Source organism: Macaca mulatta, chromosome 10 (assembly GCF_049350105.2).
Source record: "Macaca mulatta isolate MMU2019108-1 chromosome 10, T2T-MMU8v2.0, whole genome shotgun sequence".
Taxonomy (NCBI): Eukaryota; Metazoa; Chordata; class Mammalia; order Primates; family Cercopithecidae; genus Macaca; species Macaca mulatta.
This window is the reverse complement of record NC_133415.1, coordinates 28,121,444-28,137,639: the sequence shown is the minus strand read 5'-3', so window position 1 is coordinate 28,137,639 and position 16,196 is coordinate 28,121,444. Positions and strand designations below refer to the sequence as shown.

General features: G+C 50.2%; 1 protein-coding gene and 1 pseudogene across 1 annotated transcript; one reads left to right on the top strand and one right to left on the bottom strand.

The window, feature by feature from the left end:
* Positions 1-6,192: 6,192 nt before the first annotated feature.
* Positions 6,193-11,796, bottom strand: LOC699679 (glutathione S-transferase theta-4). Its single transcript, XM_001087420.5, has 5 exons — positions 11,673-11,796; positions 11,300-11,387; positions 9,035-9,185; positions 7,920-8,096; positions 6,193-6,527 (listed from the first exon to the last, which is right to left on the bottom strand). The coding sequence occupies exons 1-5, from the start codon at positions 11,794-11,796 to the stop codon at positions 6,330-6,332; spliced, it is 738 nt and encodes a 245-aa protein (XP_001087420.2). The 3' UTR covers positions 6,193-6,329.
* A 1,122-nt stretch (positions 11,797-12,918) lies between these two features.
* Positions 12,919-13,334, top strand: LOC100427792 (eukaryotic translation initiation factor 4E-binding protein 1 pseudogene; annotated as a pseudogene).
* The last annotated feature ends 2,862 nt before the right edge of the window (positions 13,335-16,196 follow it).

Below are 16,196 nucleotides of genomic sequence, written 5' to 3'. Positions count from 1 at the left end.
CTCAGACCAACCTCATTCTTGCTGGGAATCCCTGCCCCGTTCAGCCACTCAGCCTCCAGTGGCTCAGCTCTTCTTCCTTTCCTATGCCAAACTCTCAAGGCTGCCTCCCCACTGGGGGTTCCCAGGTCTGACTCACTTTAGCACTCCAGGCCAGTGCTGGAGGCCGCATTAGGTGACTGGTTAATGTGTTTGGATCGGAGGGCCTCAGTCGAGCCAGGCTCCAGTCTGATCATAGGCCTACATGTGGGCCTCTTTGCCCTTCTGCTGAATGGACATGCACACCTCTGCCCATTCTCCCTCCACAAACGGCCCCCGTGTCCAGCCCCTGTTCTGCAGCAGGTGGCTCACGCTGGTTGTACCAAGGGTAGCAGTTGGGAAGAGTCAGCTGAGCAGGGTCCCCCTTCTGGCCTGCCCAGGGGGCTCTGACGCTGCTCTCTGTCCTACTGCCCAGTTATAGCCCTGCCTCCTCCACTGAATTCTGCTCCAGCTGCATCTCTCTATGCCAGCCAGACCAGCAAACACTGGAGCTCAGGGTGAGGGTGCTGGCCTCCCCCACTGCCCTGCCACAGGGCCCTTCCGCCTCTAGCCTCTAGGAGTAGCCCCTTCAGCTGGGTGAGAACCCCAATATGATAGAGCAAGTCAGATGCAGGAAAAAGAAAAGGCAGAAGAATGCCAAGAAATGCATAAAAGTGGAAGAGACCCAGGGCCAGACATGGTGGTGCATGTCTGTAATCCCAACACCTTAGAAGGCTGAGGCAAGCAGATCACTTGAGCTCAGGAGTTCAAGACCAGCCTGGTCTACATGGCAAAATCACGTGTCTACACATACCAAAAAAAAAAAAAAAAAGTAGCTGGGCGCGGTGGCGTGCCTGTAGTCCGAACTACTCTACTTGGGAGCAGTAAGTTGGGAGGATGGCTTGAACCTGAGAGGTCAAGGCTGCAGTGAGCCGAGATCATGCCACTGCCCTCTAGCCTGGGCTACAGAGTGAGACACTGTAAAAAAAATAAAATAAATAAATAAATAAATAATAAAAAAGTGGAAGAGACACAGGCAGGGGTAGACAGGGACTATTTTACTTAGGAAACAAAGAGGCAGTTTCATAGTTTTTTTCAAGCACATGCAATGAAGAGATTCTGGCCCCTCTCCATTTCCCTACCCTCCTTCTGCACCTGCTCTGCCCTCTCTTAACCTGTATTTTGAAGAATGTTTTGTATTCACAAAGCAAAGATAAAGCCTCGATTAAAATAGACAACCAGTGGGGCACGGCATCTCATGCCTGTCATCTCAACACTTTGGGAGGCCAAGGCAAGAGGATCGCTTGAGCCCAGGAGTTCTAGGCCAGCCTGGGAAACACAGCAAGGCCTCCTCTCAATAATAATAATAATAATAATGATAAAAAATTGGCCAGGCATATTGGTAGGCAGCTGTAGTCCCAGCTACTTGAGGGTCTGAGGCGGGAGGATCGCTTGAGCCTGGAAGGTCGAGGCTGCAGTGAGCCATGATTGTGACACTGCACTCCAGCCTGAGTGATAGAGTTAGATCCTGTCTCCAAAAAGTAAAAATAATAAAATAGAAAATTATGCAATAGTTTCCACATTGGAGAGTCTGAGTCTTCATATTAGTCTGCATTCCTGGCCCGACTGCAAAGCAGTGTGGACAGGCGGGGATCCGGAGCCAATATCCCCTGGGCCCAGCTGCCCAGACCACCTTTAGTCAGCTCCACTGTGGGAAGCCCGAAGGAGATGCCGTTCTTCTTGGTGAAGATGTAGACTGCATGGCAGGGCTGGGACAGCAGGTCCAGGTACAGCTCCAGACCCATGGCAGGGGCAATGGGGTGGGGCATGGAAGGGCAGACCTAAACCTAGGGAACGGGTCCTGGGGACAAGCCCCGGGGACAGGCCCAGGAACAGGAACTGTGGGCAGGAATGGCTGGTGGGGGGCGGCAGGCAGCAACGGCTGGGGCTAGGTGAGGGTTGGGCAGGAACTGCTGGGTCTCGAGCCTGCAGCGGTGCACCACACCAGGAGCCCTGAGTCCGGCCACGCCCTCTTCACTCATCCGTTGGTTCCGGAGAACTTTGGGTCAATCAGTGGCGTGTCTGCACCCTCACCACCCCTTTCTGGGAATCTAGGCTGCAGGTATATTTCCCAGAAAAAGGGAAGAGGAGAAAGGTGGAGCAGCAGCCTCCTTGCCCAGTGACTGGCCCAGTGCCCAGGATGGAGGCCAGAGAGGAAGGGTAGATGGCTGCCTGCGGGGCTGCCAGCCCCACACCTCATGAAAGAATGAACTGTCCCTCCCCAGTCGCATTTATTACAGTCCAGCTAATGCCTCCCCCAGATGGCTGAGGCCCTGTGAGGCCTACCCGGAGGTTTCCAACAATGCCTGGCATCTCATAGTAAATTAATCAACATGATACGAGTTTTGCAAAAGAGAAAAGATTTATTCACAGGGCACCAAGCAAGGAGGTGGGATAATAGCTCTCAAACCCACTTCCCTGAAAATGAGGCTTAGGGATAAGCCTTGCTTCCAAGCAATAGAGCACAGACCCCAGCCACACTCAAGGGGAGGGGGCTATACAAGGATGTGAATACCAGTCTGCCTGCCTCGTGGGCCTACAACGCAGAAGGGCCATGCACTTGGTTTAAAGCTTTGCTGTTGCCATCTTGACATTCTTAACAATTTAAAAATAAGGGTCCCCACATTTTCATGTGTAGCCAGTCCTGTCCAAGGAGTCCGAAGAGCTCATGAGGGTGGACAGGGCACTGTCTGCTCTGGGCAGTGATGTGGCCACTAACAGCTGTTCTCCCGTCTCCCAGCCCCTACCCCAGGGCCACACCTTCCCCGTGGTCTCTCACATTCTTTTTTTTTTTTTTCCTGAGACAGGGTCCTGCTGTTACCCAGGCTGGAGTGAGTGCAGTGGTGCAAACTTAGCTTACTGCAGCCTCGACCTGGGCTCAAACAATCCTTCTGCCTCAGCCTCCCATGTAACTCAGACCACCAGAGCATGCCACCATGCTTGGCTGATTTTTTGACTTTGTAGAAACGAGTTTGCACTTTGTTTCCCAGGGTGGCCTCAAATTCCTGGGCTCAAGTGATCCTCCCACCTCAGCCTCCCAAAGTGCTGGGATTACAAAGACGTGATCCACCGCCCCTGGCCTCCCTCACATTCTTGACATTTAAAGTTACTGTCATTAACAAGGAACATGGTTACACTCAAATTTACTCAAGAAAAAAACTCTTTTCTCCGTTAAAGAGATATGTGGCCTAGCTGCTTCCTACTCTAGTTGAGGTCTTCTTTTTCCTTTTTCTTCTTCTTCTCTCTTGTTTTTTAGAGACGAGGTCCTGCTATGTTGCCCAGGCTGGTCTCAAAGTTCTAGCCTCAAGAGACCCTCCTGCCTTGTCCTCCCAAAGTGTTGGGATTACAGGTGTGAGCCACTCTGTCCAGCCTCAAACTGTGCTCATTAGATCAGCAGCAGCAGCCTTGCCTGGGAGCTTGTTAGAAATATACTACCAGGCTCCCACCCCTAAACCCAGACCTACTGAATCAGACAGAGTCTGTATTTTCATAAGACCCTCAGGTGATCCAAATGTGCCTTAAACTTGGAGGAGCTTTGATCCAGAACCTGGGCTAGAGGCCACCAGGGGCCACCCTGTTCCTCACAGACTGCAAGGCACGTTTTTTTTCTTGGCTCTTCTCTCTGTCCCAATGTCTCCTTCTCTCTGTGTCTGATCCTGAGGACCCTATGACATCTTCTTAGGGGAGTTTCCACTGCCAAAGACCTGGTTCTCTAGAATCTGATGGGCTCTTCTAGACACCAATCTCTACCTGGGCTCTTGTTGAAGAAGCCAATCAGCTCATTGGTTGGAAATCACATGATACAATACATGGCCATCTTCCAAGCCGTATATGTGGACAAGGAGATAGGGACAAGAATGCATATCACATTCTGATACCTGGGTCAAAGTCTCTCATCAGGCTCCCAGGATATACTTTTATGGGGAGTTTTCCTCCCTTCCCCCAATATGGTCACTCATAACTTTACACCCAACACTCAAACAGGAGTGGAAGCTTCAGGGTTTCATCCAAAGAATAGGCTAGGCTGTGGGGCTGAGTAAAAGGCGCTGGACTGCGGTAGGTCTTACTCCAAGATGGCCAAATGGAAGGGCTTTTAGCTTTCTTCGTTTTTGTTTTATATCTCGAGATAAATGTTCAATTTCTACACTTTTATATAAAGAGTCACAATTTATGTTTCATATTTTTGTAGCTGCTTCCATATGCTTTTGAACAATGTAATCTTATTTTCATTATGATATATAATTCCTATACCATAATATCCACCCTTTCAAAGTATACTTTCAAATTCAATTGGTTTAAAACCAATTCAGTGGTTTTTAGTATATTAACAAGTTTTGTCACCATCACAGTTATCTAATTCTAGATCATTTTCATCACCCCAAAAAGAAACTCTGTACCCAATAAAGAGTGACTCCCCATTTTCCCTCTTCCCCTAGCCCCTGGTTACCATTCATCTACTTTCTACCTCTGTGGACAGGAAGTATCTGCCTATTCTGGAGATTTCATTCAAATGGAATAATGAAATATGTGGCCTTTTATGACTGGCTTCTTTCATTTAGCATAATGTTGTCAAGGTTCATTCCATGTTGTAGCATATCAAAGTACTTCATCCCTTCCTATGGCTGGATAATAATTGTATGGACTTTGTAGCAAAACATTCTAATTTTTACTTCTCTACTGTGCTTATTGTTTGTCTTTCTCCACAACAATGTGAGCACTAAAGGTAGAGATTTTTGTCTATTTTGTTCACTACTGCTTCCTCTGCACCAAAAACATTGCCTGGTTGTGGGTACTTCTCTAGTTTTAGGGAGGAAAAGACAAGATATAGGTCCTGACTCCGGTTCTGCCTCTCATTCATATGCTACTCTGAGGATTCCCTCCCCTTGAAGAATTTTTTTCTTCATCTACAAAATGGGGATAATAATGCTACTCACCAGGGTGGTTGTGAGGATTAAACAAGGTAAGAGATGTAAAATTGCATCTTAGTTATCAGATAGTTTTGTGTTCCCATCTAGCTCCAATGAGGGTGAGGATTTGCTCTAGGCTCTGGGCTTCTAATGGGCAGACAGCTTCCTCCATGATGTTTGTGGCTGTAGAGCCTAGCACAGTCCCTCAAGAAAAGCTTTTTTTTTTTTTTTTTACCCAGGCTGGTCTCAATCTCCTGGCCTCAAGTGATCCTTCTGCCTCTGCTTTCTGAAGTGCTGGGATTACAGGTGTGAGCAATTGCACTCAGCCTGCACTTTCTTTCTTGGTGAATAATTTGAGCCTTATTTTTTTCACTTGGCTATTCTAAGTAAAGGTTTGCCAATTTTGTTGATCTTTGCAAAGATCCAATTTTTGGTTTTATTGATTTTCTCTATTGTTTTTCTATTTTCTGTTTCATTTATCTCCATTCTAATCTTTATTGTTTCCTGTTTTCTACTGGTGTTGGGTTTAGTTTGCTCTTATTTTTCTAGTTCCTTAAGGTATAAAGTTAGGTTATTGATTCAAGATTGTTCTTCTTTAACTTATGTGTTTACAGCTATAAATTTTCCTCTTAGCACTGCTTCTGCTGGATCCTATAAATTTGGGCATGTTGTGTTTTCATTTTTATTCATTCAAGATACTTTTTAACTTCCCTTGTGGATTTCTTCTTTGACCCATTGGTTAAGAGTGTGTTGTTTAATTTCTATGTGCTTCTTAATTTTCCACTTTTCCCTCTGATCTTGATTTCTAACTTTATTCCATTGTGTCCAGAGAACATACTTTGTATGATTTCAATCTTCTTAAATTTGAGACTTAGGACCAATTATATGTTCTATACTGGAGAATATTCCATGTGCTTTTTAGAAGAATGCTTATTCTGCTCTTGTCAGGTAGAACGTTTTGTTCATGTCTAGTGTGTGCGATTGGTTTATAGGGCTTTTCAAGTCCTCTATTTCCTTGATGATCTTCTGTAGTTTTTCTATCTATTACTGAAAGTGAGATATTGAAGTCACCAACTATTATTACTGACAATGTAACCATATTAACCCTTTACTTTTAAAATTCTTTTTGGACACTGGAAGGATCTGGAACCACCAACCACTCCCACATCAGACCCTATGCATGCGCCGACTGTCTGTTGCTCAGCAGCTGTGATGGTTGTTCCAGTTCTTTATTAGGCAAAGAACAGTTTTTTTGTTTGTGTTTGTGTTTTTTTTAGCATTTCCTTTGAGGAAGGTGGCTCAGATTGCTAAGCCAGCCAGGCCCTGCAGGATGGGCTGGGCCTAGGGTCACTTGCTCTTATTCAGCAACTCAGAAATATTCTCCTTGACCATCGGATCCAATGTTGAAACATCCCAGTTGGCCAACTGCATTAGTCGATCGTGGGCCTCCTTAAAGAGGCCAGCGCCGATATTCAGCTCCACCCGCATGCGCCACTCGGCTAGCTTGGAGCTGTTGAGGAAGACATTGTAGTTGGCTGCCATGGGCTGTGGATAGACAAAGAGGAAGATGTGGTCAGCCTGGGGACCAGCCCCACCTCGGTCCTCTCCCATAGCCTCAGGCCCCCATTCCCCCAGCAACATCCGCCTCTGCAAAGAATTAGGCTGCTGACCCCCAAGGCCTGAGCTTTGGGTTACAGACTATGTACTAGATGTAGTTGGGGATGGAGGATGCAGAATCCCTCAGGGTCCTTAGTCACTGATCTTCTTGCTCTAAGCCTTCTGGACCATGCTGAGAGGGCTCCTGGCCCAGGCAGCTCCCACTTCTCCAGATGGTGACTTTGCATGAATCCTACCTTCTTCCAAGGAAACCCCTTATCCCAGGGGTGTATGTGTGGATGAGGGAGAGAACTCAGGTTTTTTTCCCCATGTTTAACCTCCCACTGTGATCAGGCTCAGGGGCTAGAATGGGAGACCTGGCAAGCAGTCTACCCTGCAGTTTGGCTGGCTCACTAAGACAGTCTACCCTGCAGTTTGGCTGGTTCACTAAGACAGTCTACCCTGGACTTTGGCTTTGCACCCAAGGTCTTTGGGAAGCCCAAGAAGGGGTGGGTGGTGGGTGAAATGTAAGGGGTGGGGGCGAAGCATATGTCTGAGCCCTCGGGGCAGGCCAGAATGATTTTTCCTGGTGCTGGTCTGCACTGCAAACAGACCAAAGAGACTAATTTTCATATGAGCCAGAGATCTCTGGGATGAGGAAAGGAACACTGCATTTCCTGGCCAAGCCACCAGGATCCCAGGTGCCTCCTCCTGGGCATAGCTCTGGCTGATATGAAAATTAGTCTCTTCGGTCAGTGTGCAGTGCCCTAGCTGGTGTGCAGGATGGCCAGTTTAGACCCTGGCCAGTGTCTTGAGAGGCAGAACTGGTCACCCTCCCCTGCATGGAGAGGCCACATAAATGCCCCATACTCAGGTGTGCCTCCAAATGCACAGTGGATGCCCCTCAGACCCAGCCAGGAGAGCTGTCCTCCATAGCTGTCTGTCTGGAGCTCTGGGAACGAGGCAGGGCCAGAAGGAACCCCACGGCACCAATGAACATTTCCTGGAGAGTCCAGCAAGAGGAGGCGGTATCTGGGATGCTGGTGGATTGACCAGGAAATGCAGTGTTCTTCTCTATCCCAGGCTCACCCTCCAGCTCCTCCCACACCGAAGAATCTTTGTCAAATGTGGAGAACTGTGATCCTCCCTGATTGATAACATTCTGTGCTTCCTGTTGCCCCCAGATTGAGTCCAGGCCCCCTGACCTGGCTCCCACAGCCCCCATGGCAGCTCTACCTGCCTTTCCTGCCTCTCCAGCCTATCCTCAAGTGATGGCCCCACTGGTCACAGAGGAGTCCCACCTCTGCCCAAGGTCTAACCCTCCTCCACCCCAACCCACACCTGCATCATCTCCACCACGGCCACCAAGTCAGCCAGTGAGATTTGGTCCCCGGTGAGGAACATCTTATCCTGCAGAAAATACTCCTCGAAGAGCCGCAGGCTGTTCTTCACCTCTTCCACTGCATGCTCCATCTTCTCAGCTGAAACTTCCTCCCCTGTTATCTTTGGGATCAGCAACTGGCCAGGGTTGGGAAGAGGAGGGAAGAGGAGGCTGCACTCCAGGGCCACCTGCCCTGCCTGGTCTCTGTACTCTTGTCTGCTGGATAGATACTGGACAGTTCCCAGGACATAAAGTAGTTTCACCTCTTGTAGCAGTTCTGATTGGTGGAAGTTGCTGGGAACCATGTGTTCACAAGGATTTGGGGAGCTCAGCAGGTGTAAATCCTGTGATTGTTTAGTGATGCCTATCACAGGCATAGAATTCGAAGTAGGAACACATGTACTGGTTATTTGTCATCTTCCAATTTTCTATAGGCCTTTTCTCTTTTTTCTTTCTCTCTTTCTTTTTTTTTAGAGATGGAGTCTCACTCTGTTGCCCAGGCTGGAGTGCAATGGCACAATCTTGGCTCACTGCCAACTTCACCTCCTGGGTTCAAACTGTTCTCCTGCCTCAGCCTCCTGAGTAGCTGGGATTACAGGTGCCCATCACCACACACAGTGAATAATTTTGTATTTTTAGTAGAGACAGTGTTTCACAATGTTGGCCAGGTAGGTCTTGAACTCCTGACCTCCAGTGATCCGCCTGCCTCAGCCTCCCAAAGTACTGGGATTATAGTTGTGAGCCACCGCGCCCGGCCTTCTGTGGGCCTTTTGACGCTGAGATTCTCTAGTTCGGAATGAAATGCCTCGAATGCTGTCCTGGGTGAGTCATATCAGCCGCTCCTGTATGCCCTTCCCCTCACCCTAATAAGACTCTTTCATGCCCGTTGTTTCAGTTCACACCCCTGACAGCTCTGTAAGGCAGGCAGGAGAAGGAGCTGAGGAAATGAGGCCCAGAGAGGGAGGGAGACTTACTTACTAGAGTTCACTGGCAATCAACAGGGCCAGAACTGGCCACCAGCCTCCCTGACTCCCTTGTGCCCTTGTCCCCAGGCCCCGGAAGTGATCCTGCTCACCTTGAGCCAGACTATCTTCTTCATGGGCAGCTGAAAGGCTGTGTGTTGCCAAGCCATGAACTCCTCCACACGGGCACGTGTGTGCAGGTCTGGCGGGTACCAGTGTAATGGAGCGCTGTACTTGCGGCACAGGTAGTAGAGGATGGCCACACTGCAGAAAGGGCCGGTCAGGGGCACTGCCCTTGCCTTCCTGAGTGCACTGCGTCAACTACCCTGGTGTGGACTGGGCCCAACTGCTGGGGCTTCCAGAGCAAGGAGAAGCCCAAATGGCCCCGGGAAAGGCCTTCACCAGGGCTGTCTGTCTGACAGTCAGTAAGGGCAGGGAAGGAGCCCTGCAGGGTGAGTAGGAGTTGGGGGCTGGTAGTAGGCCAGCAAGGGGAACAACACATGTCAAATCAGGATGCTGAGGCGGGTGGATCGCTTGAGTCCAAGAATCTGAGGCTGCAGTGAGCCAAGATCACACCACTGCACTCCAGCTTGGGTGAAGGAGCAAGTCCTTTTTGAAAAACAGAAACAGTCCGGGCACGATGGCTCACACATGTAATCTTGGCACTTTGGGAAGCCAAGGTGGGCAGATCCCTTGAGGCCAGGAGTTGGAGACCATGGCCAACATGGTGAAACCCTGTCTCTACTAAAATGAAATACAAAAATTAGCTGGGTGTGGTGACACACACCTGTAATCCCAGCTACTTGGAAGGCTGAGGCACAGAAGTTGCTTGAACCTGAGAGGCAGAGGTTGTAGTGAGCCAAGATTGTGCCACTGCACTCCAGCCTGGGCCACAAAGCAAGACTCCGTCTCAAAAAACCAACAAAGAAAAACACATGCTGAAATACCAGGGTAAGGGCAGCAAGGTGAATCTGAAGAACGGAGAGTAGGTGGGTGCAACTGGAAGGAGGGTGGGGGTGGTTGGGGAGTGGCGAGGCAGCAAGAGACACTGTGGAGGCCACAGAGGGTAGCCCCAGGAGATGCAGGGAGGTTATGGACTTAATCCATAAGATTAAGTGTTATATAAGCCAGGGCATGAAAGGATCCATCTCTCTGGTGCTGGATGGAGGGTGAGCCCGAGGGGGCAGAATGGACAACAGTGGGGCCAGCAACTATCAGGAAGGTTGTGGTGTCCGGGAATGGTGGAGGTCATGGGGACAGAGGGAAGGGGACGGAGGGGAGACATGCTTCGGAGGGGTGTCCTAGGCCTTGCTGATTGATGGCTGGTGTGGGAACCTCCACAGGACAAGTGCTCCTTTGTTATCATCAACAGCAACCTTGCCAAGGTAAAAAAGTTAGGGCATGGAGAGAGCTACCGACTAGAGAGTGGCGGGAGAGACAGCAACTGGCTGCAAGATTCAGAACTTGTTTGGATCCTGATCCAAACAAACTGCCAAGAAAATATTTAGGAGATAATCAGGGAGTTTTGAACAGGAACCAGACATTAGATGAAATCCAGGACTTACTGTTAATTTTATGAGGTATCTTAATGGTAATGTAGTGTTCCTACCCTCTATCCTAGCCCAGGCTGGAGTGCAGTGGTACAATCAGAGTTCACTGCAGTCATGAACTCCTGGCCTCAAGCAATCCTCCCGTGTCAGCCTCTCAAAGTGCTGGGATTATAGACATGAGCCACCTTGCCCAGCCTGTTGCTTTTTTTTTTTTTTTTTAAAGAACTCTTATCTCTGAGAGGTATGTTCCTAAACATTTGATTGATTTATTTACTTACTTATTTTTATTTTTGAGATGGGGTCTCGCCCTGTTGCCCAGGCTGAAGTACAATGGCTCAATCTTGGCTCACTGCAACCTCTGCCTCCCGGGCTCAAGCAGTCTTTTCACCTCAGCCTCCTGAGCAGCTGGGACTACAGGTGTGGGCCACCATGCTGGCGAATTTTTATATTTGTTGTAGAGATGGGGGTTTCGGCATGTTGTCCAGGCTAGGCTGGTCTTGAACTCCTGAGCTCCGGCCATCCACCCGCTTCAGTCTCCCAAAGTGCTGGGATTGCAGGTGTGTGCTGGCCCCTAAACATTTATGACTGGAATGATGGGGTATCTGGAAAGCAGGGGAACAGAAATGATGTAAAATGGACCCCAAGTTGGCAACAGTCGGAGCTGGACAATGGGTTTGTGGGGTTCCTCATGCTCCTCATTAGTTAGTATTCACTCTCCTTTAGTGTATGTGTGAGGTTTTCCATGGTGAAATAGACAAATGCGCGCACTGTGTCTCCCAGGAGGAGCAGAGACAGATGGTGCAAGGGCCCTGGCTGGGGAAGACTTACCTTTCACTTAAGATAAATTTCCCATCTTTGAGGCTGGGCAGCTTCCTGAGGGGGTTGATGTCAATGTATTCTTTGCTGTGGTGGTGACCTGGGAGGGGCAGGGAAGGTCTGAGGCTGTGGGACTCCAGGGGAGAGAGAACTGAGACTCCCAGAGACACAAATGCCTCCTGCTGAGGCAGGAGAATGGCATGAACCTGGGAGGTGGAGCTTGCGGTGAGCTGAGATTGTGCCACTGCACTACAGCCTGGGTGACAGAGCCAGACTCTGTCTCAAAAAAAAAAAAAAAAGAAAAAGAAAAAGAAAAAAACAAGCCCCAATGTGTGTGCCCTGCCTCCCCCAGGACCAGGCCTGCCGGGTAGCACTGGGAGCTAACCTTTCAGCAGATCCACAAACTGAAAGTTGAACCGGATGTCATGCTTCTTTGAGAAGATGTAGACGGCACGGCAGGGTGCTGACAGCAGGTCCATGTAGAGCTCCAGGGCCATGTTGAGACACATGCAGGGCCCCACAGCCGCAGCTGGCCAGCCACAGACCTGGGCCTATGTCTGGCCAGAGTCCCTGGCCCTGTGCCCTCTCCAATATGGGCCCAGAACCCTGTGTTTCCCAGGGAAACTTCTTGTTCCCCTTTGTGTTGTCATAAGGCCAGGAAGCCTCCAATTCTTACGGCAGCAAGGATTCTAAGGAGGCCCAGGAGTACACTGGGGAGAGACCTGTGGCAAAGGTGTGGCAGCTGTGACCCTACTCTCCCTCTTCCACGTGTGCCTGTGCCCCGTGGCACCACCTCACAGACACCCTGTCTGAGAAGGGATTATGTCTGGGAATTCCCATGGCTGGACTTGCATTGCAGAACCTGATGAAAGGGGCTTTGCAGGGTCCAGAATGAGGAAGAGGCAACGAGAATGATCCCTGGAAGATTCTAGAAGTAGAGACTGGGAGTATCCACAGGTGAATGGAGCCAGAACTAGACTGAAAAGGAATTGGGAGAAAGAGACACAGGAGCCCAGGAGCTTCGGGAGTAGTGGGGACACCACCACCAGGAAGTCAGGGGGCACGCGGCAATAAAAGTCACAGATGCAATAAAACTTTTAACATATTGTTGTATAATGTACAATAATGTATAAAAATACACCCCCATACATTATTGTTCCAACTCTAGCCCTATGTATTGCCCTCCTCACATGAATCCCTCTGCCCATACCCCACTCTCTAGTTAATGTTAATATAGGTCTCCTGTTTATATTAGCCACATCAAGCCTAGCTGTCTACTCTATCCTGTGATCCGGATGAGCATCTAATTGGAAATATGCATTAATAGGTGCACTACGCACAGTGGCCCAAGCAATCTCATATGAAGTCACTCTAGCTATTATCCTCCTAGCAGTCCTATTAATAAGTGGTTCATTTAATTTGTATATACTCATTGTAACACAAGAATTTCTCTGGCTGCTCCTACCATCATGAGCTCCGGCCGTAATATGATTTATTTCCATACTAGCAGAAACCAACTGAGCCTCTTTCGACCTAACAGAGGGGGAATCAGAATTAGTCTCGAGCTTTAATGTCAAATATGCTGCAGGCCCATTTGCCTACAGCACAGTATATAAATATCATTATAATAAATGCCCCGAGGGCCGCGAGAGGTTTCTGGGTGCAGTGCACAGGAGACCATGTCTGCGGCAAGCAGCTGCAGCCAGACCCCAAGCCGGGCCACCCCCGCCACTTGCCAGGTGGTGCTCGGAAAAGGCATGCAGCTCCGGCCCGTCCGGGGAATACAGCATGACTGGCCCCCAGCGGCATGCTCTTCAGCACCACTCCAGGAGGTACCAGGGTCATCTAACACCGGAAATTCCTGATGGAGTGTCGAAACTGACCCGTGACCAAAACACCCCCGAGGGATCAGCCCGCCGTTCCCGGGGTCATCAGCTCTGCCAGTGATGATCCCCCTCCACGGAAGCCAACCAGGGCCACCTGCGCAGTAGTCCAGAAGATAAGAGGGGTGGGCGGTGAAGAAGCACAGTTTCAGATGGACATTTAAAGCACCAGCCGGCCGGGCGCGGTGGCTCAAGCCCGTAATCCCAGCACTTTGGGGAGCCGAGACGGGCGGATCACGAGGTCAGGAGGTCGAGACCATCCTGGCTAACCCGGTGAAACCCCGTCTCTACTAAAAAATACAAAAAACTAGTCTGGCGAGGTGGCGGGCGCCTGTAGTCCCAGCTACTCAGGAGGCTGAGGCAGGAGAATGGCGTAAACCCGGGAGGCGGAGCTTGCAGTGAGCTGAGATCCAGCCACTGCACTCCAGCCTGGGCGACAGAGCGAGACTCCGTCTCAAAAAAAAAAAAAAAAAAAAAAGCACCAGCCATTGTGTGGAGCACTGCCAAGGGACCCCTCAGGCCCTTCCCGGAGGAGTCCCACCAGCCAGACCTTATGAAAGTGATCATACTGGGCAGGCGTTGGCCTGGGGTTGGCCACCCCAGCCCTCTTTCCCTCACTCAGGGCACCTGCCCCCTCCTCTTTGTGAACACCAGCAGGTAGCTCCTTGCCTCCGCTGATGCAGGAGCTGCTGCCCCAAGGGGAGTGACCCCTGCCAGCACACCCTGCAGCTGAAGGCCAGGAAATGGACAAGAGCAAACCCTTTCTTCCAAATGATCAGCTCTTCCAGCCCCTCGCTGCTGGGGGCCCAACCACCCCTTCCTTAGGTTGATGTGCCTGGGAAAGCTCCCCTCCCCTCCTTCCCTAAGAGAGGAAATAAAAGCCACGTTCGCCCTAGGGCAAAAAATAAATAAACAATAAATAATAAACACCCTAACCACTATTGTCTTCCTAGGAGCACTGCATAATATATATATGCCAGAACTCTATACCACAAATTTCGTCACTCGAACTCTCATTTTAACAAGCCTTTTTTAATGAATTGGAACATCATACTCCCGATCCCATTATGATCAGCTCATACATCTCCTATGAAAAAATTTTCTACCACTCACACTAGTACTTTCATATGACATTTCTCCATGCCAGTCCTAACCTCCAGCATCCCACCCCAAACATAAGAAATATGTCCCACAAAAGAGTTACTTTGAAGGCCGGGCGCGGTGGCTCACCCCTGTAATCCCAGCACTTTGGGAGGCCAAGGCGGGTGGATCACGAGGTCAGGAGATCGAGACCATCCTGGCTAACATGGTGAAATCCCGTCTCTACTAAAAACACAAAAAACTAGCCGGGCGTGGTGGCGGGCACCTGTAGTCCCAGCTACTCGGAGGCTGAGGCAGGAGAATGGCATGAACCCGGGAGGCGGAGCTTGCAGTGAGCCGAGATCTCGCCACTGCACTCCAGCCTGGGCGACACAGCGAGACTCCATCTCAAAAAAAAAAAAAAAAAAGAGTTACTTTGATAGAATAAATTGTAGAGATTTAAACCCTCTTATTTCTCGAATTACAGGAATTGAACTTACCCGTGAGAATCCAAAATTCTCCGTGCTACCTAATATACCATATCCTATCACCCCACAGTAATGTCAGCTAAGTAAGTTATCGGGCCCATACCCCAAAAATGGTGGTTATACCCTTCCTGTACTAATTAATCCTCCAGTGTGTGCCATGCAGAGGAGCCCGGAAACTTTCTGGCCTGGGTTGGGGCTGCAGTGGCCAGACTGTGCATCTGGTGGCCCAGGAAAGTAACTAGAGCCCCACGTGGGGGACTCAGTGCCACTCACTCTATGCTGTGTGATCTAATATGTCTAGGCTCAGAAATGGGACTGACCCCACTTCCAGTGACAGAGTAAGCCTGGAGACAAGCGAAGAGCACGCAGTGTGTTTATTGCAGACAGCAGGGTGCAGTGGAGTGGGCTGCACCCAATCAGCAGAGCTGCTCCTGCAGCAACTGCACCTGCTTCTGGGCCAGCTGGGGGTCCTGCCGAGCCTCACTGTGGTTCTGAGGCTAGAGAATGAGCTTGTGGGCCTCCAGGAAGAGCTCAGTATCCAGGGCGGCCTCCATACGGGTCCGCCACACTGCCAGCCAGGGCCAGTCTTGGCAGAGGTCACAGCCAACAGCAGTGGGCAGGGAAGACAGGACAGCTGGGGTTGGGGCTCAGCCCCATGCCCAGAGTCTCCCCAGAGGGCAGGTGGGTAGGAGAGCTTCACCTCCTTCACCTCCATCAGCACCAATCTTCCAGGGAGAGCTGCTCCATTGCCACAAAGGCCGGGACTATAGGCACCCGCCACCACGCCCGGCCAATTTTTTGTATTTTTAGTAGAGACGGGGTTTCACCGTGTTACGTAGGATGGTCTCCAACTCCTGACCTCGTGATCTGCCCGCCTCGGCCTCCCAAAGTGCTGGGACCACAGGCATGAGCCACCGCGCCCGGCCTCTATCTCTTTCTTGACCTGGGATCTTGCTGTGTCACCCAGCCTGGAGTGCAGTGGCATGATCATGGCTTACTGCAATCTCCAAGTCCTGTGCTCCAGTAGTCATTCCCCTACAGCCTCTGGAGTACCTGGGACTACAGGTGCACACCACCATACCCCACTAATAAAAAAAAACAAAAACAAAAACAAAAAAAACCTTGAGTCCGCCACGGCGGCTCATGCCTACAATCCCAGCCCTTTGGGAGGCCAAGGTGGGCTGATCACATGACCCTAGGACGTCAAGACCAGCCTGGGCAACATGGCGAAACCCCGTCTCTACAAAAAATACAAAAATTAGCCAGGCATGGTGGTGCATGCCTGTATTCCCAGCTACTCAAGAGACTGAGGTGGCAGGATCACTTGAACCCAGGAGGCAGAGGTTGCAGTGAGCCAAGATCATGCCACTGCGCTCCAGCCCAGGCAACCGAGCCAGACTCTGTCTCGGAAAAAAAAAAAAAAAAAAAAAAAGAGAGAGAGAGAAACAGGGTCTCCCT

Coding starts and splice junctions, on each gene's coding strand:
- LOC699679 (XM_001087420.5), bottom strand. CDS start 11,796: ATGTGTCTCAACATGGCCCTGGAGCTCTACATGGACCTGCTGTCAGCA. Junction 11,388..11,672: donor GTTTGTGGATCTGCTGAAAG/GTTAGCTCCCAG, acceptor TGCCCCTCCCAG/GTCACCACCACAGCAAAGAA. Junction 6,528..7,919: donor CCGTGGTGGAGATGATGCAG/GTGTGGGTTGGG, acceptor GTCTATCCACAG/CCCATGGCAGCCAACTACAA.